Source organism: Peromyscus eremicus, chromosome 1 (genome assembly GCF_949786415.1).
Source record: "Peromyscus eremicus chromosome 1, PerEre_H2_v1, whole genome shotgun sequence".
NCBI lineage: Eukaryota > Metazoa > Chordata > Mammalia > Rodentia > Cricetidae > Peromyscus > Peromyscus eremicus.
In genome coordinates, this window is record NC_081416.1 from 56,026,001 (window position 1) to 56,051,662 (window position 25,662).

Consider the following 25,662-nt stretch of genomic DNA (forward strand, 5'->3'; position numbering starts at 1 on the left):
TTGCTTAGTTTATAGATTAGGTAGGAAGATTAGTATGTTGTATTACAGTGTTTTTCGCTGATTTGTAGTAGCAAAAGTTTTTTTCCCCCCAAGTGGTGCTTGGGGTGGAACCCAGGGCCATGTCTGTGTTAGAGGGAACTCTGTACAATTGAGTCACACTCAGCCTGGAAATGCACTTAACATAGTAACATGAGAAGCCGGGTGGTGGTGGCGGCGCACGCCTTTAATCCCAGCACTTGGGAGGCAGAGCCAGGCGGATCTTTGTGAGTTCGAGGCCAGCCTGGTCTACAGAGCGAGATCCAGGAAAGGCGCAAAGCTACACAGAGAAACCCTGTCTCGAAAAACAAAAACAAAAACAAAACAAAACAAAAAAACAACATAGTAATATGTGGATATACTTAGTTGCAGTAAAAGTTTCCAGAAATAGTGTTTACCTATGCCATTTCCTGGTTTATTTTTATTTCATTTTATGTGTATGTATGTTTTGCCTACATATATGTATACTGTGTATGTGTGCCTGATGCCCAAGTAGGTGAGAAGCGAGGCCATCAAATCTACTGAAACTTGAGTTATAGATTGTGAGCTGCTGTGTCGATGCTGAGAATCAAACCCAGGTCCTTTGCAAGAGCAACTCAGCTATCTCTCCATATCTCCTAATTAAATTTTTACTGTTGCAAATTGTAATCAGTACAATAGAAATCATTATGATAAAGCTTGATGTCCAAGGCAATTTATTGAAGAGTTTATTTGGGCTTATGGTTTGAGAGAGATAAGAATCTATCATCATATTGGGAAATGTGGCAACCGGTAGGCATGGGGACTGGGGCATCAAGATGAATGCTCGAGTCTTAAACCCCAACCAGGAAGCAGACAGAGCAAACTAGAAATGATACCAGTCTTAGTTTTTTTGGCTCTGTATTCTACCAGACTGACCTTGAACACAGTGATTTGCCTGCCTCTGCCTTCCAAGTGCTGGGATTTAAAGGTTTGTGTTACCACCACACAGCCAGGGCTTTAAGAGTTTAAAAGACTAATATTGTACTTGGCTCTGAGTTCAAGGCCAGCCTGGTCTACAGAGAAGTTCCAGGATGGCCATGGCTACACAGGGAAACCCTGTCTCGAAAAAACAAATAAAACTGAAGTAAGGCCACGCCTCCTAAACCTGCCCAAATCCCACTACCAGCTGGAGATCAAGTATTTAAGAGCCTGTGGGGGACATTCTCGTTAAAAGTACCACATAAATGTATAGCATTCATTTCTGATCATTTCTGAAATAGTTTCTGAGATTCACAGCAGCATGTGCAAGCATATGTCAGTTATCTTTGAAAGTGGGATTTAAAATTTTTGAACCTTTTCATTTTTGTTAGGTATACCTCTGTCACATAAAGCAGGGGTTCTTTTAATACCTTATCAGGATGACCACTTCATATTAAATTGCAGTTGGTAGATTTTTATAATTGGATTAGACATGTTGTAATGATGCTTTAAGATGCAGCTTCATGGGGCTGGAGAGATGGTTCAACAGTTCAGAGCACTGGCTGCACTTTTAGAGGACCCAGATTCAGTTCCCAGCACCCACATGGCAGCTCAAAACTGTCTGTAACTCTAGTTCCAGGGGATCCAACACCCTCACACAGACATACATGCAAGTAAAACACCAATGCACATAAAATAAAAATAAATAAATTTTTAAAAAGCAGCTTCATAAAACCTCTCCATGGGCTGGGGAGATGGGTCAGTGGTTAAGAGCACTGGCTGTTCTTCCAGAGGTCCCAGGTTCAATTCCCAGTATCCACAGGGCAGCTCACAACTGCCTGTAACTCTAAGATCTGACACCATCACACAGATATACATACAGGCAAAAACAACAATGCACATAAAATAAAAATAATTTTAAAAGCTCTTCACAAAAGATAAGGCCTCAACTTAGAAATATTAGAGATCTACTGGGGGAACGAGAAACATCTTACCTACTTGAAGAGAAGATGATGTAGGACTTGTCTCTAGACACTTAAGCCATTTTTTTTTTTCCAAAATAGAAGTGTAGTACAATATTGCTTCATGTTCAGAATGACAGTTGCTAATATATTTGAACGTTGGGAATTCGTTGTTTAGATAGGGTTTTTTGTTTTTTTTTTTATTTTTTATAGCCCAGACTAGCCTTGAACTCTGTAGCCAAGGATGACCCTGAATCCTGCCTATACCTCCCAAGTTCTGGATTGATTTTATTTGGTGCTGGAGATGGAACCCATGTTTCATGCATGCTAGGCAAGTAATCTCCTAACTGACTCACATCTCCAGCCCCTATATGTTTTTCTTACATTGTTTCCCTTATAAATAATCCTAATAAAACCCTATTTCATGGTCTCTTTTTATCATCATTATTAAGTAGCTTAGTGACAGTAAGAGACAAAATCTAGGATTTCAGGATCCAGGAATTATAGGCCAGCCAGATGAAACCTTATTTCAAAGACAAAACAAATTTTAAAAGTTCCTAGGTGCATTCAGAAACAAAGACATAATTTTTCTCTCAGTATAAATGACGTGATACAGATGCTTAGAAGGAAACTGAACTTGGCTGGATCCCCAATGTAGAGGTGAGAGGGGCAGGAGTGTATGTGTTTGGAGGTGTAATTTTAGATGCAGATCATGTCATTTCCTTCTAAGGTTTTTACTTCTAGACATGAAATTTCATAAATCTCAAAGGGTTTTTTTTTTTTTTCTTTGTTTGTTTGTTTTTTTCTTGACAGGCTTTCTCTGTGTAATAGGTGTGGCTGTTCTAGAATTCCCTTGGTAGACCAGGCTGGCCTCAAACTCACAGAGTTCTGCCTGCTGAGTGTTGGGATTAAAGGTGTGCATCAACACCACCAGGCAAAAGATTTTATTTTTATTTTTTTAAAGAGGAAAGATTTATTTTGTCTCATGAATTCAGTCTATTGTGGCAAGATTTTATTTTTAATTAGGTGTATATGTGCCTGGGTTTCGGCATGTGCCCTTAGAATACCCTGGAACTGGAGTTACAAGTAGTTGTTAGATACCTGATATGGGTGCTGGGAACTGAACTTGTATTTGCTGCAAGAAACAGTGCTTGGGCTGGGCGATGGTGGCACATGCCTTTAATTCCCGCAGTACTCAGGAGGCAAAGCCAGGCTGATCTCTGTGAGTTCGAGGCCAGCCTGGTCTACAGATCGAGATCCAGGACAGGCACCAAAACTACACAGAGAAACCCTGTCGGGGGAAAAAAAAAGAAAGAAAGAAACAGTGCTTGGTCTTAACTGGTGAGCCATCTCCTACCCCTAATTTAGGCTACTGTTGAGATTGTTTCACAAATTTAATTTTAGATAAATTTCTTCTCAATGAAAAATTTTGTCTATATATTTTAATGTTTTTTTAATTGTGTATTCATTTATTTTTAATTATATGGAGATGTGTGTCTGTGTATGAATTTGTGCATGTGAGTGCTGGTAAATGAGAACAGACACAGGCATTAGATCTCTGGAGGAGCTGAAGTTACAATCAGTTGAACTGTCAAACATGGGTAGTGGGAACTGAATTAAAAAAGTCTGAAAGAGTAGTATGCAGTTAAGCACTGAGCCATCTCTCCAGCCCTTATTTGAATGTCTTTAAATGTCCACACTCCGAGAAGCCATGATAGATATTTAATAGATCTGAATTGGTTATGTTTTTATTGTGAATTTATATCTCTAGGCTTAAAGAGGTAGCAAAAATAAAACTCAGCTGGCGTGGTGGTGCATGCCTTTAATCCCAGAGGCAGAGACAGATTTATCTCTTGAGTTTGAGTCTCCCCTGGTCTATAGAGTGAGTTTCAGGATATACAGGACTACCCAGAGAAACCCTGTCTCAAAAACAAAGCAAAAACAGAAATAAAACAAAGTGTAAACTCATAGGTTGGAAGCCCAGTAGCTTATTAAAACTTTGTTCTATTTTGAGAATATCAGTTAATCTTGAGCCTGGAGAAAAGAAAGTGGATGATTTAAACTAGCAACTAAAACTGGACATTTAGGGAGCAGTGACTGTAGTAGAGAGGAAGCATAGTGCATGATTTCATCTTTGTATCCTTTTACAGCGTGGTACCATGCGACGTCGCTATGAAGATGATGGCATTTCAGATGATGAAATTGAAGGGAAAAGAACTTTTGACTTGGAAGAGAAGCTTCACACCAACAAATATAATGCCAATTTTGTTACTTTTATGGAGGGAAAAGGTCAGTATCATTTTGGTTCAGATCCTGAGCTCCTTGGTTTAAGAAGTCATTGACTCTGAGAACTGTGGGTTTAGCATCTGTACAACTTTAAAATATTGTCTGTTGATGATATTTGTTTATTTTGTCTCAATGCTCATTCTCTGCTAAATTTTAAGTAGTCTTTTACTAGAATAAGAATGTTACTGGGGATAAGGCCTTTTTATTTTCTCATTTCTTGGCTTGGGTTTTAACTAAAAATAGCACAGGTATGGTGGCATGTGCCTGTAATCCTAACACTTGGGAAATAGAGACAAGAGGATCAGGAATGGTTAAAGGCCAGCCTGAGGTATAAGAAACCTTGGTGAGAGGGAAAGGGAGAAAAAGGTACAATGATCCCTTTTATGAGGTGGGATTCTTCATGTGTCATGTAGTTTTGATCCTTAGCAAAAAGATATTGAATATATAATGTCCATACTATTTTGTCTGTTAAGAGACATGTTGATAATTTCTAATTAGGATGTATGAAAGACTCATTCACTTGCTCAAGTGACTACTAACCTCAAACCCTGATTTTCAGTGTGTTTTCCATATTTCCTAAGAGATGCTTCTTAGTAACACACAAAAGTTGTATGATCACAACCTTAAGCACAGAGTTACAAACACTATCAATACGTTTGTACTTAAATTCCCTCTTATAAACTAGGTGTGAGGGCACGTGCCTTTAATCCCAGCACTTGGGAGTCAGGCAGCCTGTCTACAAAGCAAGTTCCAGGACATCCAGGACTGTTACACAGAGAAACCCTATCTCAAAAAACCATACAACAAAAAAATTATTTTATACTCTTTTTACCTTTTTTCAGTGATTCCTCTCTAAAATTTTTTTCCCTGTGGTTTCAGATTTTAATGTAGAGTATATCCAGCGGGGTGGCTTGAGAGACCCTCTGATTTTCAAGAATTCTGATGGACTTGGAATAAAGTAAGTGCTCTGTGGCTGGCCTGAGATGGTTACAAAGTGGCTGTTACACTCGGGGATTCAGACAATGGCAGTGTTGAGAACTCAGAGCAGTAGATAATTGAAAATAACTTCCCAGTTACTTTGTCAAGTGTGTCTCTTGTTTCAAAAGTGATTCATATACCCAGAAATGAAAAGTGTAGATGAACTTAAAAAAGCTTAAGTCTCTTAAATCTATCACTCTTAGATAATTGCTACTAACATTTTGATTTTTCTACCTATATAAATATATTTATATTTAAAAGCACTTAAAGCTAAACATGAAGATTGTGATATTTTTGTAGAGTTCTCTATACTTTTAAGAAAAGATCCATACTGATTAGAGAAGTAGTGCTTCCCATTTACTGGTATTTATTTCATAGGATGCCGGATCCAGACTTCACAGTGAATGATGTCAAAATGTGTGTGGGTAAGTAAGAAACTTTTGGCCTCTTCATCTTTGAGGTTTAGGAACATCAAAGTATATATTTCCTTAAAAAGAACTATTTAATGAGTAACTCAGAATTCTCTCAAAGGAACACGAGTCTATTTAAAAAAAAAAAAAATTGAAAACTATATATGAAGTTGGAAAGTAACTATCCATATTCATGGGAAATTTTTCTCAAAGACAAAAGTTTTTAAATTTTGTTCATTAAAATCTAGACATGGGTGATAACTGTTATATTCTGTATCAGGCAGTAAAATGATATAAAGTATTTCATATTTCCAACAAACATAGAAAGGAAAAAAGGAATTCTTCTGATTCTTGCTATTTTGTGGTATATGATAGTAATGTTCCTTAGTTTGGAAATTAAATATTGTAGCACCACCTCTTGCCACTTAGATCCTTCTTCAACTGCTGGGTAAACTTGCTTGATCTGAGAGGTGAAAGTCACAGACAGCCTAAATTCTCTGATGCCTGTATTATTCATGCTCTAATGCTCTGTTGTTCTAAGCACCTGTCACCCATGTATTTACTGGTACCTAGGACAACTTGTGGACCAAGTGCTTAATAAATCTGTTGAGTGATCAATATCCTTACCATTCCTTTCAAGCACAGCTCTTTTAGGAGGCCTAGATACTCTGAGTACTCAACATTGTAGAAGTTCACTTCTTATCCCTTATTTTTATTGTGATTTCTAGACAGAGGTTCATGTAAACTAGCCTAATCTGAAACTCACCATGTAGCCAAGGATGACCTTAAACTAATTACCTACCTGTCCCTTTTTGAGTGCTGCAGTTACAGACATTTGCTACCATACCCAGATTATTTGGAGCTGGGGATCAAATCCAGGGCTTTGTCCATGCTAGGTGAGCATTCTTTTAGCAACTGAGTTATATCTTCAGTCTCTCATTTCTTTCTTTTTTATATTTATGTGCATTGGTGTTTTGCCTGCATGAGGGTGTCAGGTACCCTGGAACTGGAGTTACAGACAGTTATGAGCTGCCATGTGGGTATTGGGAATTGAAGCCTGGTCCTCTGGAAAAACAGCCAGTGCTGTTAACCGCCGAGCCATCTCTCTCCAACCCCTCTCATTTCTTTCTTAGTAACCTTTAGGAAAGTAAGGCAATAGACAGCCATAGCTTTCCTGTGTTGGCTTTTAAAATTCCTTTTTATTTATTTATGAGTCAGGGTCTCTCAAATGTAGCTCTTGTTGTCTTGGTAGACTGACCTCTAACTCAGAGATCTGCCTGCCTCTGCCTCCCAAGTGATAGGATTAAAGGTGTTCGCCACCAACCTGGCAGATTTTTATTTTTTAGTCATATGTATGTGTGTGTTATCCATGAGTGCAGGTGCTCATAGAGGTAAGAGGGATTGGATCCTTTGGAGTTACAGGTAGTTGTGAGCCACCTAACTTGGGTGCTGAGTATAGTACTGGGGTCTTCTGAAAGAGTAGCCCCTGCTCTTTACTGCTGAGCCTCTTTGTATCCCCTTGCTTAGATATTCTTATGGCTGCACTTCACAAATGACCTCCACAAGAATTGTCTCTGATAACTTAAAATACAGACTCAGTGAAGTTTCTGGGAATATGGCAAGATTCTTCTCCATCTATGTGATTATTGCCTTGATAGAATGCATCCATTCTGTTGTAATTATTGCGGAATTTTGTTGAAGGTTTGCAACTGCCAGAGAAAGATTTAGACAATAAGGTTAATTTCAGTTTTTAGCATAGTAATGACCAGTTTTCCACATTCCCCAATCCTCACCAACCAGAACCCATGAAGCAGTTGTGCATATTTTTTCCAAAAGCAGAACACACAGCTTTACAGGAGCCAGGGATGGGTAAGAAAGGTCTTGTGGAAATATTGGAGACTTGTGCTGTTGACACAGATTGCTGTTTCTCCACCTCTAAGCTGTTAGAGTGCCCTTATGTTTGACCTGTGACTTCTCTAGGATTTAAAAGGCTGGTAGAAGGTCACGTGTGGTGGTACAAGGAAGACATAATAGAAAGACCTTGTCTCAAAAGACACCCGTGGGGAGGGGGCACACCCTTAATCCCAGCACTTGGGAGGCAGAGGCAGGCAGATCTCTGAGTTCAGGACAAGCCTGGTCTACAAAGGGAGTTTCAAGTTAGCCAGGGCTATACAGAGAAACCTTGTCTCAAACAAACAAACAAAAAGAACAAAAAAGGCTGATAGACTCCTTCCCCTAAACATACATTCAAGACTAGGATATTCAAAAGCAATTGTATTCACGGAGAAAGTTACATTTTGAGCACATATCTTCAGGATTAAATGAAGGCTCAAAAAACATAAGACATAAGTTTAGACTTTGTAAAGCTCTTACAAGAATTAAAATAGAAACTAAAATAGTATACATGGCAAAACACTCATACCCAGAAAACAATAAGATAAAACAACTGTCCTAAATTCGCAAACCAACTGTAGTTTGCACTCTTATAATCCCAGCATTTGAGAGGCAAGATGAACATGAGCTCCAGGCAACCTGGGCTACCTGACTATCAGGTATTGTGTTACAGCAGCATAAAACAGACAAAAGATGAAGCATGTTTTACAGTGTCAAGCAGACAGTTGTACATTGTGGGAATATTAAGAGAGAGGGGCAGAGAAAATACTTGAAGAAATAATTGCTGAAATTTTTCCATATTTATTCCATGAATAAAAATATCCATAATGCACAATGATCTCAGAGACCCTCACCAAAGCATATTAAAATGAAACATTGCAAAAGCTAAAGGTAGAACTCTTGAATATATCAAGGGAGAAGTTACTCTTCACAAAAAGGGGCTCTTTGAAGTTTAAATAAATCAAAATCTTCAATTAAAAGGCAAATACTAGCAAAGTAGATTAAAAAAAAGAAACAGTTCTACTCTATGCTTTCAAGAAACTCATGGAATTTCCACAAATACAAGTAAGTTAAAAACTAGATGTGGTGGTTCATGTCTCTCATATGTGAAGTACATAGAAACAGTGTCTGGGCCTGGAAGTGATGCGGGGGGTGTTAACTAAAGTTTACAGTTCAGTGGCATTACATCTATTCAGTGTGCAGCCATTACCACTATCTACTTGCAGAACTTTCTTACCACTCAAAACAAAAGCCTGTCAAGCAGTCATTTTTCATTCTCTTTCCTAGAGGTCCCCTGACAACCACTGATCTGATGCTTTCTAGATCTGGGTTTATCTAATATGTGTATTTCATATAAATGAAATTATATTGTATGATATGTAGCCTTTCATCTATGACTTCTCTCACATAGCATACTTTCCAGGTTTGTGATTGTGATTCTGATAGTGTGGATTAGTACTTATTATTATTTTCTTTCTTTCTTTCTTTCTTTCTTTCTTTCTTTCTTTCTTTATTTATTTATTTATTTATTTATTTATTTATTTATTTATTTATTTATTTTTGAGGCAAGGTTTCTCTCTGTAGCCCTGGCAGTCCTGGACCTGTTCTGTAGACCAGGCTGGCCTCGAACTCAGGTCTGTTTGCCTTTGCCTCCTGAATGCTGGGATTAAAGACATGCGCCACCACTGCCCAGCAGTACTTCTTTCTTTTTATGTCCCTTTATTATATAATTGACCATTTTTTGTTTAGTCATTCATCTACTAATGGATCTTGGAATTATTTAACCTTTTAGTATACAGCCTCTTTTCTTTTCTACCTGGTGTAGTATGGTTTAGTTTTATAAATTGGGTAACTTACTTATTCTCTGTCTTTTTTGTCAAGATCTCACTATGTATCACTGGCTTGGAACTGTGTAGATTAGGTGACCTCAAATTTATAGAGATTTGCCCGCCTCTACCCTACTGAGCGTTGGGGTTAAAGGTGTTTTCCAACACTCAGCAACATGCTATGTTTTGTTGTTATGGTTGAAGGAGACTGGTGGAGCTTTGTGTCTGCATAGTAACTTTATCAGACTGTAAATATGGAAGAAATGTAAAGAGGGTTTATATTAGAAAAAAATTATTGACAGGATTGGAGAAACAAACTCTGTTAAACTGAAGGATAGAAATTTAAATTGATATTCACTAACTAGAGGAACCTTAACTCACACTTTTTTAAAAATTATTTGTTTATTAGATTTTTCAGGACAGGGTTTCCTCTCGTAACAGCCCAGACTGTCCTAGAAATCTGTAGACCAGGCTGGCCTTGAACTCACAGAAATCTTCCTGCCTCTGCCTCCTGAGTGCTGGGATTAAAGGGATGAGCCACGACAAGTGACTCTTAACTGACATTCTTGAGACAGATTAGGTCAGTCTGTAAACCTTCACTGAAACAGTATATTTTAGTAAGTCTTTGGTCTTGCAAGTTACCCGATCCCTGTTTTATCATTTATGAAATAAATATTGACATTTATCGTGTATAATTGTGGGATTATGTGAGGAATTAAAAAAAGATTCAGCCGGGCGGTGGTGGCGCACGCCTTTAATCCCAGCACTCGGGAGGCAGAGGCAGGCGGATCTCTGTGAGTTCGAGGCCAGCCTGGGCTACCAAGTGAGTTCCAGGAAAAGGCGCAAAGCTACACAGAGAAACCTTGTCTCGAAAAACCAAAAAAAAAAAAAAAAAAAAGATTCAGCACTTGACAGTGTAGTAAACGTGGCCTAGGGGGTGATGAGTATTTTTAACTGTGCCCATTGTCCTTTTCATTCTCTGATGTGGTTATGATCATCCTCAAATAATTTCCTTGTGTATTACTAATTACCTTAAGTAAGAAAGGTTAGTTTATTTTGAATTGTGTTTTGTATGCTTAATATACTTAAGAATAATTGCGGCTTAATAGAGCTTCTTTCATGTAGGGAGTCGTCGGATGGTGGATGTCATGGATGTGAACACACAGAAGGGCATTGAAATGACCATGGCTCAATGGACACGATACTATGAGACCCCAGAGGAGGAACGAGAGAAACTCTATAATGTCATCAGCCTAGAGTTTAGCCACACCAGGCTTGAGAACATGGTGCAGCGACCTTCCACGGTTAGTCATTATCATTTTCACCAGAACGTCTCTATACTGGGAGAATTTGTATAGCTTTGCACATGCCAAGATTAAGGTAAATGTTGAAAAGAGTATTGAATAATGGTAACTCATTTTTAAAAGACTTCATTTTCCAAAATAATTTTTATTAGAATTATTCTGATTTAAATCTCCAAGAACTTAATTTGGGAACTTGACCTTTCTGTGATAGATAAGAATCTTAAAATGTTACTGGGAAATTCACTTAAGGAATTTCTGTCCTGTAGGTTAATGTTTGCTAAGAAACTTAAGGGAATTATTGGGATGGGGGTTATGCCGTGTGTGGTGGCATAGGCCTTCAATCCTGGCACACAAAAGACAGAGGCAGGGCTGGAGAGATGGCTCAGAACACTGGCTGTTCTTCCAGAGGTCCTGAGTTCAATTCCCAGCAACCACATGGTGGCTCACAACCATCTACAATGAGATCTGGTGCCCTCTTCTGGCCTGTAGGCTGAGCACTCGCTGTATACATGATAAATAAATAAAATCTTTAAAAAAAAAAAAAAAAAAAAAAAGACAGAGGCAGACAAATCTCTGTGAGTTTGAGGCCAGTCTGGTCTGCATAGGAAGTTCTAGGATAGCATGGGCTGCATAAGATAGAACCTGTCTCAAAAAAATAAATTAATCAAATCAATTAAAAAAGAGAAACTAAGGGAGAGTTTATTTCAAGAGCAAGGTAAATTTTGCACCCCCAACCCATCCACTTCTCCAGGTGAGCATTTTATGTAACAGTTTGTTCAAGTATGTAACTAGTAGTGATAAATGAATTGGTTTCATTTGTTTTTGATATTCTACTCTCGTGAAGTTAATTTTTATTTTACCTATCTTTTGGGAAAGTAGTGGTTTATCTACTCAGTATTGGGAAAACTATTTAGGAAGTGGAATTGGCTTCGCTTTCGGAATGTATCTGTATATAGGCCTTCCACTAAGAAACAAAAAGAGCTGGGCAGAGGGGTGCAAGTTTGTAATCCAATCCCAGCCTGTATGAGCTGGAGGCAAGAGGATCAGGGGTTCAAGATCATCTTCAGCTGAGTGAGACCTCTTCTCAAAAACCAAAAAACAACAAAAACTTGCCAGGCCTGGTGACATATGAGGAGGCAGACGCAGGTGGATCTCTGAGTTCTAGGCCAGCCAGGACTACATAGAGAGACTGTTTCAAAACACCAAACAAACACAAAAAAATTCATATAAGTATTCGACCTAGTATAGCAGAACTTGGACAGTTCTAGTCTAAGCCAGTATCACAATGTTTTATCCTATTTCCGTTGAAATTCTAATTATACCCTTTGATTTTGAAAATTATTACAATTGTTGCAGGATATTTGATCACACTGTGAATACTGAGATTGTGTTACTTACTGGAAAAACGTGTTTCTAGTTGTGGTGTTGCTCAGCCCTAGCACACACCTTTAATCCAAGAGCTTTCTATTTGAATCTAGTAAACAGGATTAAGTAAAGTGAACCATAGGTCAAGAGGTGAGCAAGGAACCAGTTGACAAGAAGTAAACATAAGATTATTAAGGTGGGGGGGGGAAGCCGGGCGGTGGTGGCGCACGCCTTTAATCCTAGAACTTGGGAGGCAGAGGCAGGTGGATCTCTGTGAGTTCGAGGCCAGCTTGGTCTATAGAGTGAGTTCCAGGACAGGCACCAAAACAACACGGAGAAACCTTGTCTCGGGGGTGGTGTGTGTGTGTGTGTGTGTGTGTGTGTGTGTGTGTGTGTGTGTGCGCGCGCGCGCTAAGATGCCTAGCCATTTCAAAGATTTTAATATTTGTCTACAGTTAACCATTATACCATCGTCGATAAATCAGGAGCTTATGATTGTTAACCCAGTCGTTTTTAACCTAGTCGTTTTTATGTCTTTTGTCTCTAAGGCTCATAGATTTTAAAATTTTCTTTTGTGCTGTGTATATTTAAAGGAGTTGTTTTTTCTTGACTTTAAAATTCTCTGTAACTGTACCTCTTAAATGTCTCTTCCTTTTTAAAGGTGGATTTCATTGACTGGGTAGATAACATGTGGCCAAGGCACTTGAAAGAAAGTCAGACTGAATCAACAAATGCCATTTTAGAGATGCAGTACCCTAAAGTGCAAAAGTAAGTTGCTCATTTCTTGTATACTTTCCTAAGTGTTCTGTGGGGTTTAAAAATGGTAGCAAGGAAATAGTCTGTCCCTTTCAAGCTTTGCTCTGTGCTAAATCATCAAATCAATAGATTGTTTAAACAGTGGACTTTATAGTATCAAAAGTATGTGAGAAATTACATAGCACATGATCTCACGAGTAAGGGGAAAAAAGCTCATATGTCCTAGAAATGTGACTTAGAACTGCATTTCTTTAACAGGATATGGTGGCCTATGCCTTGAGTCAGAGGCAGCTAGGTCTCCTGAGTTTCAAGGCCCGCTTGGTCTAATTAGCAAGTGCCAGGACAGCCAAGAAGCATAGTGAGACCTTAAAACAAGAAAACCTACTAGGAGTTTTTTGAGATGCAAAGTAGAGAGAGTTCACTAGGGAGGAGAATGTCATTTTGGTGGGTAGTTTGTCTTTATTAGAATAGTAATGCTGCCACTTCTCTTTGGGTCAGGTACTGTCTAATGAGTGTTCGAGGCTGCTATACTGACTTCCACGTGGACTTTGGTGGCACTTCTGTTTGGTATCACATCCACCAAGGTGGAAAGGTACTGTCATGGTTGGGATTGGAATTAAAAGCAGATTATATGACTTACATGCTTAATATAATCTGGAAACTGGTCTATTAGGAAACATCCCCCATTCATGTTTGAAGAGAATTATAGATTCAGTTGCTTTTGGGTGGCTAGTCCATTGGAGTTTTATTTATGTAGACAAGTGTCATTCCATAATATTTGCCCAGTACTTGGGAAATATCAGTAATGCTATTTCTAGATTGCAAAGCAGAATTTTCCAGGTGAAATTGAAAAGGTAATTCTTGGAGGACATTTTTGTACCTAGAAGAAAAGTAATGTAGAAGAAGGGAACATAAATTTTAGATATATTGACAAAAAATCCAGCAAATTAGGATTCAGCCAGCTCTCCCTGTCTAGAGATATTGGTCTGAAATGTGACCAAGGAAATATTAAGCCTTTTTTTGTGGGTTTGAAAAGGTCACTTTCAGTCATAAAGAGTTATATCCCAATAATAATAAAATTTATTCCATTTTCTCACAAGTTTTTCTAAACATTATTTCAGAATTGAAATCTAGAGTTAATAGCAGAGGTTTGTAGTATTAGTCTTTCTTCTACTTGGAGTGACTACATCTATTAGCAGAAGCAGAACTGGGATGATTACAATTACATAAGAACTTAAGCTAGGATATCTGGGTCTCTTTGCAAAGTCCTTTTGTTTATTTACATCTATATAGATGGGTTGTAAGTTTTGTCCTATTGATCTTAGTTACTACCTTGGGACAGGGCAGCCTCAGGCCATTCTCTTAGAGTTACTAATTTTATTTATTAACCTAAATAATGGGTCTGCTTAAGCCTCTAACCAGAGTTTTTAAGAAACTGCCCAGGTAATAATCATAAGGCCCCTTTTCTCTTAGTGTTCTAAATGGGTTCTGGGTTCTTCTACAGCCATAGTCCCAGAAAATCCAGATGCTGTCAGACCAGATCTGTTTGTGTAGGTCCTGACTTACCCAGATAGTCTAGTCTCTAGTCTTCTACTTTCCAGTCATCTTTGTACCTGTATCAGTTGAGGGAGACGACTGGATCATGTCAATGGCTGTTAACAGACTGAAGTTTTTTAACTCACAGGTCTTCTGGCTCATCCCCCCTACAGCCCACAACCTGGAGCTGTACGAGAATTGGCTGCTGTCAGGGAAACAGGGAGACATCTTTCTGGGTGACCGGGTGTCAGATTGCCAACGAATTGAGCTCAAGCAGGGCTATACCTTCGTCATTCCCTCAGGTAAGCAAAGTGGGGAAAGTATGTTGCTTTCTAGCACTTAGCTCCTTTGTTCTCTTAAAGAAAATTGAGTATGCACAAGGCTCTGAATTCAATCCCCAGCAACACATACATGTGCATGCAGCAAGCAATGGTGTGTTTTTTGTTTTTATGGAGTACAATGCAGAGAATGTTTATTTTAAAACAAAAAAATTAAACATAGCAGTGCTTTAATTCTGACACAATGTTTTAGTATTGCCAGTGGTAGCTTCTCAAGAGATAAACATGTTTGGACTACACATTAAGCCCAGTAATTCATAATCTTTACATGTGACGCATCCTCTCCAGTGAAGAGCCACCTTTCCCTACCTGCATGGGGAGTGTTGAATCAGTGATATTGAATCATTAATTCTAAAATAAATGCATATAAAGAGTACAAATTTTGGTGTCCCTGGTCTGAGACTTATGGCTATCTAGTTGCCTGCTCAATACTACTTCCACCAAATACTTAAGTCTGTTTTTTTTGTTGAGAAGACTACATGAGAATAGTAATAGAATGTCTTAGAGCTGGTACGTAGTTGATGCTTTAATAAATGGTAGCAGCATTTTTTAAAAGTTTCTTGCACTGGGGAAGTAACTTGATGGTAGAGTACTTGCTTAGCATGCATAATACCCTGTGTTGTATCCCAAAAAAAAAAAAAAAACAACAACCTACACATCTTATGCTGAGTGTGGGGTCACACACCTTAGTCCTAGCTATTTGCATGTGTTTGAGGCTAGCATGAACAGCGTTTAAGACTCTGACTTTAAAATAAGTAAATAAAATCTTTTCCTTAGATATATATTGCAGTATGTGCATTCAGTCCTGCTTCCATTTCCTGTCTTTCAGGTTGGATTCACGCTGTGTATACTCCTACAGACACATTAGTGTTTGGAGGCAATTTTTTGCACAGCTTCAACATCCCCATGCAATTAAAGATATACAGCATTGAAGACCGGACACGGGTAAGTAATTTTATGTAACAATTATATGTGAAGAAGTTTCCCCATTTAAGACAGATGTTAGGTGAGCTTGGTAACACATGCCTCTAATCTTTGTAGCACTCAGGGACAGGAAGATTGTGAGTTTGAGGCCAGCTTGAACTATGTAGCAAGACCATGTTATCAAAGAAAAAGACAAGTTTAAAGAGATTCAGGTAAAGATACTCACTACTAAGCTTGATAACAAAAATTCAAGCCCCAGAACACACCTGGTGTAAGGATAGAACCAATACCTGCATATTGCCTTCTAACTTCATATGCATATACTGCTATTCTCCTTTCCCCCAATACAGTAAATGAATCAGAAAGGGATTCATAGATAATTTGTCAACTTTTCAGATTTTCTTTGCATTAAAAAGCAGTTTCCACATATTTTGAGGTCATAGCAAAAAAATTTACTAGACTCTTATTTTGGGGGACTTTTAAGTCTGAAGTTCTTCATATGGATATTTGTATAATCTGTTGAGGCATGTTTTTCATTTTCGTGTCATGAATAGTTTGTGGAATGGAAATGATCCCTTCTAATTTCACAGCTTTGAATTTTTCTTTTTTTTTTTTTTTTTTTTATTAAAAGATTTATTTATTTATTGTGTATACAGTGTTCTGTCTACATATGTGCCTGCATGCCAGAAGAGGGCACCAGATCTCATTATGGATGGTTGTGAGCCACCATGTGGTTGCTGGGATTGAACTCAGGACCTCTGGAAGAGCAGCCAGTGCTCTTAACCACTGAGCCATCTCTCCAGCCCTTGAATTTTTCTATCTTTATTCTTATTACCAGTTCTCCCTGCTTTCCCTTTCCCATTTTTGAAAGTGTAAACATCTCTTAAAAATTAAATTTTAAGCCAGGCAGTGGTGGCACACGCCTTTAATCCCAGCACTCGGGAGAATGAGACAGGTAGATCTCGGAGTTTGAGGCCAACCTGGTCTACAAAGTGAGTTCCAGGACAGACTCCAAAGCTACAGAGAAACCTTGTCTCAACCCTCCCCCGCAAAAAAAAAAAAGATTTTTAAATTTTGTTTATTTTGTCGTGTATGTTGGATCCTTATGCCAAGATATATGAGTGGAGGTCGAAGACAACTTGTAGAAGTTAGTTCTCTCTTGTCACCACATCCCAAGAATCTAGTTGAGGTCATCTGGCTTGGCAGCAAGCACCTTTACCCACTGGTAAAAGCCATCTTATTGGGCCCTTCCCTCTCCATCATGAGTGTCAGTAATTAGTCAGCTCTCCTCAAATTTATTGAGAATTTTAGAATTTATACTTGTGTGTGTGTGTGTGTGTGTGTGTGTGTGTATAATATTTATACTTACATACTCAAGACCTTTCCCAAAAAGTATTAATACACTTCAAAGGCTAACAGAGAAGCATAGCATGTTGTATTTAGTTTAAGGAGACCAGGAGACCCAATACCTATTAGTTCTTAGCTCCCTACTCTGTTTTGCCAGAAACAAATCGCCTTTTAAGTGAGAGGGAAGAATCTTCTGGTTAAAGCCATTATCACATAAGAGATCCAGTTTTGGGTCTAGTTATATGTTTCATTGGTTGTATGACTCTTTTCTAATGATCATAAAGTGATTTCCTTATTTCATAGTAATACCCGTGATCTGATGAAAGGTTTTGAAAAGGGTTCCCTTTTCATTTTCAATTGAAGACAGCAGGACATGAGGGGGGGGGGCAGGGGGGGCTATTTGGCCTTGAATTACAGCCTCTCTATAAAGAGGGTGGGAGATATATAGATATTTTAATTTAATTTTTTGTTTGTTTTTCGAGACAGGGTTTCTCTGTATATCCAAGTCTGTTCTACAAATCTAGTTCCAGGACAGCCAAGGCTACACAGAGAAACCCTGTCTTGAAAACAAAACAAAATGAAAAACAAAACCAACCAAATAAACAAAAAACCCAGTTCTACCTGTCCTGGAACTAGCTCTGTAAACCAGACTGGCCTTGAACTCACAGAGATCTGCCTGTTTCTACCTCCCAAATGCTGGAGTTAAAGGCATGGGCCACCACATCTGGCTTAATTATATATATTATTTTGAGACAGGACTTCTCTCTGTATCCCTGGCTGTTCTGGAATTTGCTTTGTAGACTAGACTGGATTAGAATCCGCCTGGCTTTAGTTTTATTTTTTTAGACAGGGTCTCACTATGTAGCTCTGGCTGTTCTGGAACTCACTATGTAGACCAGGCTGGCTGAAATTCACAGAGACTGTCTGCCTCTGCCTCCTGAGTACTGGGATTAAACATATGCACCAGAAGGTAGCAGATATATTTAGAATGGTACCTGGCACTCATCTTCCTTGTTCATTGATTTATGGTAATTTTAATTCACCTTTCCCTTGGCAATCATATATCTAAGGGGCATTCTTTATATTTCTGAAATAATTTTCAAAATGCTCTGAATGGAAAGAAGATTAATGCTGTAAAAATAGTGACTGATAAAACCACACAAATTATTAGTCTGAGAGGTGAGTGTACTACAAAGCACAAGACAGGGAAACTGAGGGTGGATTTTGAATAGAGTCTCAGTCTTACTTCTTTCCTGCTCCCCCTTAATTTTATTTATTTATTTTTTAATGTGCTTTGATGTTTGTCCTATATATATATATATATATATATATATATAATCTGTGTGAGGATGGCAGATCCGCTGGAACTAGAGTTACAGACAGCTGTGAGATGTCATGTGGGTGCTGGGTACAGAATCTGAGTCCTCTGGAAGAGCAGCCAGTGCTCTTAATTGCTGTGCCATCTCTCCAGCCCTCAATCTTGTCTTCTAAAGAGCATACAGCTTGAGAATAAGTTTAAAATTATACTTTCATGCATATAATGAATGTCTTACTATAAGTGTGTAACTTTATCTCCTATCTAGATTTCATTAGATTCTTTGTCCTGTGTTCTTCAGATTCAGAAAAAAAAGAGAGCCAAGCAAGAATGCTTGGATGCCTTTATACTCTAAGGCAGTGGGTTTTTTGTTGTTGTTGTTGTTGTTTGTTTGTTTGTTTTGTATTGTTTTTTGAGACAGGGTTTCTCTGTGTAGCTTTGGAGCCTGTCCTGAACTCATTCTGTAGACCAGGCTGGCCTCGAACTCATGGAGATCCGCCTGCTTCTGCCTCCTGAGTCCTGGGATTAAAGATGTGCACCAACACCGCCGGGCTGCGTTTTGTGGTTTTTTTGTTTGTTTGTTTGTTTGTTTTGCAATACAATTCAGTTCTACATATCAGCCACGGATTCCCTTGTTCTCTTCCCTCCCGCCCCCCACGTTTTGTTTTTTGAGACAAGATCTCTGTATGTAGCCCTGGAACTCACTGTGTGAATCAGGCTGGCCTGCCTGTGCCTCATGAGTGCTAGGATTAAAGGCATGGATCTCTATACTGGCCTAAAATAATTTTGCAAATATATAGCACGTTTTACTCTCTCTACATGCTCCTCCACCTTTCTCCTTTTTTGCTTGCCTCTTATCTCCTGAGAGCAGAAATGACAGATATGTGCGCCCTACACCTAGTTATTGTGTCTTATTGTAACACCCCTGTAATCAAACCTTAAACTGTAAAACAACGTTTTCTTCCTCTTTTTTTATTTTGTTTTTGTTTGGTGTCAGGTTTTGAGATAGGGTTTTATGTAACCCAGGCTGGCCTTTAATTTCTAATCCTCCTGCCTCTACCTCCAAAGTGGTGAGAATACAAGTATAAATCATGGTACTGAGTTTTATGCAGTCCTATAGATCCAACCCAGGCCTTTATGTATGCTAGGCAAACAATCTGCTAACTGATCTACATCCTCAGTCATTGCTTTTGTTTACACACACACACACACACACACACACACACACACACACACACACCCCTACCTCTTTTTCTTCTTTTTTGACAGAGTCTCACTGTATAGTCCAGGCCTGGTTTGAATTCAGCCTTTTGAATACTAGGGTTGCAGATACTGTCTTGCCTATTTCTAAGGTCAACATTCTCAAAAATGACAAATTCACTTAAGTTCTTGCTTCAGATGCCAGCTTAAATTTATAGATTGAATGACAAAAATTTTTCCTGGGTTAATAATTATTACAGTGATTGAGATTCTTTCTTATTGTCTTACCTTGTAAATTGTCTTTGCCTTGTTTTCTCATGATTCTTTTCCTGTATAGGTTCCAAATAAATTTCGTTACCCATTTTACTACGAAATGTGTTGGTACGTGTTGGAGCGATACGTATACTGCATAACCAACCGATCCCACCTAACTAAGGAATTTCAAAAAGAATCCCTCAGCATGGGTAAGTATTCTGACTCCATGAACTTTCAAGACACACTTGAACTGAGAAATACATTGTCACTTAGTAGTTACAGTTTGGAGGTTTTTGGCTTTTGTACTTGTGTATTTGAAAATTCCAAATTGATTACTGCACCTGAACACTAAATACACAACTAGATATGAATTACCAGGCTGAATGAAATACTGTGTGTCTGCACTTTGACTGGGTTGGTATATTCATTTCCTCAAGATAAGTGATAAATTATCTGTTTTTATTTTTTATTAGCATATATTAGTTATACATACGGGTTTTATTATGATATTTTCATGCATGTGTTGTCTCCCATTACCTTCATGTCTTGTCTCCCCTACCTACAGGACTCTTTCCTCTTTCTAGCTAGTCTCCTTCTACTTTAATTGTTTAAAGGGGGGTTTTCTTTCTTTTTAAGAGAATATAATTTTTATTTTATGTGGATTGGTGTTTTGCCTGCATGTATATCTACAAAGTGTTGGAACCTTGGAACTGGAGTTTCAGACATCTGTGAGCTGCCTGCCATGTGGGTATTGAGCCCAGGTCCTCTGGAAGAGCAACCAGTGCTTTTAACAGCTGAGTTGTCTCTCCAGCCCCTCTAGGGGGCGGTTAACAACTAATAAATATAATTAGATTTACTATAGAAGCCTGTGTGAAAGATATTTATAGATACATGGGCAGTCAATGGCTATACCAGTAAAGAAAATTTTTCTCCTTCCCCTCACAACCATGAACTGCCAAAAGATCTTCAGGGAGGAGAGGGGCTTATGAGCCCTTACCAATACTTGACTGTGTAGATCTTGTGGGAGGGTTGGAACTTTGTGATCCCCTCCTGTCCATGATGGAAGTTGATGGCTCAATCTTGTATAGTTATTGTGCTTAATAAATAAATCACAGCCACTGACAGTTCAAGATTCCATGTCATTCCTAGAATTTAGCATTGAATAACACACCGTCCCTTCCTCCAGCCATTGTATTCTTTTCGAGGAGGTGATATAAAGATGTCCCATTTAGGGTTGAACATTCAACCTTTTGACCAGTTAAATATGTTTTATTATATACAAATGGTCACAGTCTATTCTTAAGTCATTTATATAGTTTAAATTCTTACTATATATGATATATGTGTGTGTAATGTAACTATATGCCTGTGTGGCAGGTATAATTAGCCCGATTTTACAAATAAGAATTTGGAGAGTGTTGTTTGTTTTGGGGTTTGGTTTGATTTTGTTTTATTTTGAGACATGGGTTTCTCTGTGTAGGCCTGGCTGTCATGGAACTCTGTAGATCAGGCTGACCTCAAACTCAAAGCCTGCCTCTGCCTCCCAAGTGCTGGGACTAAATGCGTGTGCTACCCCCCACCCCCAGCACAAATGAGAATTTTAACTCTCAAGATTTTTATACTTTTTATTTTTTTTTTATTTTTATTTTTTTATTTTATTTTTTTTTTTATTTTGGTTTTTCGAGACAGGGTTTCTCTGTGTAGCTTTGCGCCTTTCCTGGAACTCACTTGGTAGCCCAGGCTGGCCTCGAACTCACAGAGATCCGCCTGGCTCTGCCTCCCGAGTGCTGGGATTAAAGGCGTGCGCCACCACCGCCCGGCTTTATACTTTTTATGATCCTATAGTTATTAAGTGGCATAGCCGTACCTTGGACTAGACTAATCAGACTCTAGTATTTTTGTTTTTAACCTCTGTGCTTTAACTTTTTCTCTTTTTTTAAAAAAATTTTTATTAGGTTTGTTTTATTGTGTGAGCATATGTATGTATTTGTACCACATATGTTGGTGCTTGCAGTGCTCAGAAGAGGGTATTAGAGCCCATGGAACTAGAATTCTAGATAGTTATGAACCGTCATGTGGGTACTGAGAATTGACCTGGATCCTTTGCAATAGCAGCAAATTCTCTTAATCACTGAGCCATCTCTCTAGCCCTGATATGGTAGTTTCAATATCCATTTTTATTTTCATTTTGTTTTGTATATTTGAGGCAGGGTCTCTCTCTAACTGGCCTGGGATTCACTATGTAGACCAGGGTAGCCTGAAACTCACAGAGATCCTCCTGCCTCTGGTCCCTAGTATGCTGGGAATAAAGGCATGCGTTACCACTCTCAGCTACTACAGGGTTTTTTCTATTTGTAATTATGGTTTTTAGCATTGGCCTTGTCCTTTATAACTTTGGGTATACTGTATTATTTCTCTTGTTAATCAACTAGCCAACTGGCATTTATTTCCTTTGCATTGGTAGATATGGAATTAAATGAGTTGGAGTCTGGAAATGGTGACGAGGAAGGGGTGGACAGAGAAGCCCGACGCTTGAACAGTAAGCGATCTGTGCTTACCAGTCCTGTTGCTAATGGAGTCAACCTGGATTATGATGGACTAGGCAAAACCTGCCGAAGTCTTCCAAGTCTGAAGAAAACTTTGTCTGGAGACTCATCCTCAGACTCTAGCCGGGGATCCCACAATGGCCAAGTTTGGGATCCCCAGTGTAGCCCTAGAAAGGATAGGCAAGTGCATCTGACCCACTTTGAGCTTGAAGGTCTTCGCTGTCTTGTAGATAAGTTAGAGTCACTGCCACTGCACAAGAAGTGTGTCCCTACAGGGATAGAAGACGAAGATGCTCTGATTGCTGATGTAAAGGTAAGCAGCTGTTGACCTGTTTAAGAGAGATGTTTCTAGATTTGGAGGGAGAAATGCTAGGCTTAAGGATACCTCAAGAACAGGGAAGTTAATATGTGCCTGTGTTAGTGCTGCTCAATGTTTTAATTTCTAGAGTGACATTAGGTCATCATTTTGAAAATGGAAACCTTTGTGTCTTCAGTGTTGACTTAAACTTAGTGATAAAAACTTGAAGTTCAGCCAGGCGGCACAGTGGTGCGCGCCATTAATCCCAGCACTCAGGAGGCAGAGCCAGGCGGATCTCTGTGAGTTCGAGGCCAGCCTGGTCTACAGAGTGAGATCCAGGACAGGCACCAAAACTACACAGAGAAACCTGTCTCAAAAAAAAAAAAAAAACAAAACAACTTGGAGCTTACCACCGAAATAGAGAAAGTGTGGAGGGCCAGGTGATAATGGCTCAGTGAGTAGACCTGATGACTTGAGTATAATTCTTGGAACCTGCATGGTAAAGTAATTCCAGCTCCCACAATAATGAACATGAGGTCATTAGGGACCTGAGGAGATGGTGCAGTGGGTAAATTAATTCTCTTTTTGCATAAGCATGAGGACCTTGGTGAAATGGGAGGCAGACATAGGAGAACTGGCCAGAAGCTGATTCCTCCTTCTCAACTATATCCTGTGTTTTCCTTCCCGCCCCCTTTCTGCTCTCTTGTCACATATGTTTCATTACCCTGTGTTTTTCCCTTTCTCTTTTCCTCCCCTCTCATGGTTCCCTTTCTACCCCATATTCCCCCACACACATATAGATTCCACATGATATTCTACAGTTCCATCCATTTTCCTGAAATGCCATGATTTTATTTTTCAATACAGCTGGATAAAACTTCGTTGTATAATTATGTGCCACATTTTCATTATCCATTTATCTCTTGATAGGCTTCTAAGCTGGTTCCATTTCTTGTTCCTTAGCTATTGTGAATAGTCCCATAATAAAAATGTATGTCCGGGTATCTGTGATATGGTAACTTGGAGTCTTTCAGGTATATACCCAGTGATATAGCTGGGTTATATAGTACCTTTATTTTTAGTTTTAAAGGAACTCCCATACTGACTTCCACAGTAGCTGTGCCAATATACAGTTCCAACAACAACACGTAAGAATTCCTCACTAGCATTTATTGTCATTGGTTTTTTGTTTTGTTTTGTTGGTTTTTGGATGATGATTATTGTAGGAGGGGGCACATGTGTGGCTGTGAAATGGGGATTGAATTCATGATAGGCACTTTTCTGCTATCAGCTCCAGTCAAAATTGGGTGGGTTTTGTTTTTGTTGTTGTTCTCTTGGGGTTATTTGTTTGTTTTATTAAAGCTATCTTGACTGGAGTGAGATAAAATCTCACAGCAGCTTTAATTTACTTGGTATTGATGACTGAGAATTTGGATACTTTTTCAGATTTTCATTGAATATTTGTATATCTTTTTGTTTTGTTTTGTTCTTTGTTTTTTGTGACTGGGTCTCTTTATGTAGTTAAGGCTTCCTGGAACTCTCTATGTAGACCAGACTGGCCTCAACTCACAGAAATCTTCCTGCCTCTGCCTCCCAAATGCTGGGATTAAAGACGTGCATCACCATACCCGGCCATTTGTATTTCTTTTGAAAACTATTCAGTTCTTTAACCCATTTATTTATCAGTTAGGAGATTTGTTCTTTTGGGGTTTAATTTCTGTATTAATCCCCTGTTTGTGTGAATTTCCCATTTTGTAAGCTGCCTTTTTATTCTCGGTGCTTGTTTCCTTTGGTGTATAGAAGCTTTTTTAATTTCTTGTAAACTCTTAATTTGTCAATTGGTGGGATTATTTCCTTTGCTATTTGAGTCCTTCAAAAAATCCTTGCCTATAAATACATCTTTTTGTTTTGGTGGGTTTGTTTTGTTTGTTATTTTGGGTTTCTTTCTTTTCTTTTTTTGTTTGTTTGTTTGTTTTGAGGATTTCTCTGTGTAGCCCTGGCTATACTGGAACTCACTCTGTATGCCAGACTGGCCTCAAATTTATAGATAATCACTTCCCTTTGTCTCCTTAGTTCTGGGATTGTGCCACCACTGCTTGGCTTTGTTTGTTTTATTTATTTATTTATTTATTTATTTATTTATTTATTTATTTATTTAATAAATAACGGTGTATGTATTTGTGTATATGTATGTGCACATGAGTACAGGTGCTTGCAGTGGCCAGAGGTGTCAGATTGACGCCTTAGAGTTGAAGTTTTTGTGTTTGTGAGCTGCCTGATAAAGGTGCTGAGAATTGAACTCTGGTCCTCTAGAAGAGCAGTACATGCTCTTAACTACCGAGTTGTCTCTCCAGCTCTTACTTTGTTTTTTGAGACAGGGTCTTTATATGTATCCCTGGCTGTCCTGGAACTCTCTGCATAAACCAGGCTGGCCTCAAACTCACAAATACCTTCCTGCCTTTGCCTCCTGAGTAGTTGGGATTAAAGGTATTCATATGCCAGGTAGGCTAGAAAATGGCATATGAATATATCTTGAAGTGTTATGTATTTTTTTTTATTAAAAAATTTTTTTTTAATTTACTTGTGTGTGTGTGTGTGTGTGTGTGTGTGTGTGTGTGTGTGTGTATGCATGCATGCATGTGTGCTTTTTGAAGCCAGAGGAAAGGGTTAGATCCCTGGAGCTGGAGTTACAGGTGTTTCTGAGTTGTCCAGTATGCTGCGGTCCTCTGGAAGAGCAGCAGGTGATCCTAACCACTGAGCAATTTCACCAGCTCCAGCTGCCCCGCCACACCCCACCCAACCACTGCTGACTTTTTTTTTTTTTTTTTTTTTTTTTTTTTTTTTTCCGAGGCAGGCTCTCTATGTAGCTCTGTCCTGGAACTCATGTAAACCAGGCTGGCCTCAAACTCACAGATAACCACCTTCCTCTGCGTTTTCCTAAGTGCTGGAATTAAAGGTATTTGACACTACGCTCAGCTTCTAAGCTCTATTTATTTGTTGGTTTATTATGCATGCAGTGTTCTACCCACATGTATGCCTACATGCCAGAAGAAGGTACCAGATCTCATTATAGATGGTTGTGAGCCACCATGTGGTTGCTGGGAATTGAACTCAGAACCTCTAGAAGAGCAGCCAGTACTCTTAATCT

The 25,662-nt window shown here is 38.8% G+C and overlaps 1 protein-coding gene across 1 annotated transcript in view; it reads left to right on the top strand.

The window, feature by feature from the left end:
• Positions 1-25,662, top strand: part of Kdm2a (lysine demethylase 2A) — an 81,323-nt gene that overhangs the window by 26,786 nt on the left and 28,875 nt on the right. Inside the window, exons 3-12 of the mRNA XM_059263307.1 lie at positions 4,088-4,226; positions 5,103-5,181; positions 5,580-5,626; positions 10,456-10,634; positions 12,661-12,767; positions 13,254-13,347; positions 14,440-14,593; positions 15,459-15,574; positions 19,753-19,879; positions 22,135-22,529. Coding sequence (XP_059119290.1) covers positions 4,088-4,226; positions 5,103-5,181; positions 5,580-5,626; positions 10,456-10,634; positions 12,661-12,767; positions 13,254-13,347; positions 14,440-14,593; positions 15,459-15,574; positions 19,753-19,879; positions 22,135-22,529 — 1,437 coding nt within the window. The remainder of the gene's footprint in view (positions 1-4,087; positions 4,227-5,102; positions 5,182-5,579; positions 5,627-10,455; positions 10,635-12,660; positions 12,768-13,253; positions 13,348-14,439; positions 14,594-15,458; positions 15,575-19,752; positions 19,880-22,134; positions 22,530-25,662) is intronic.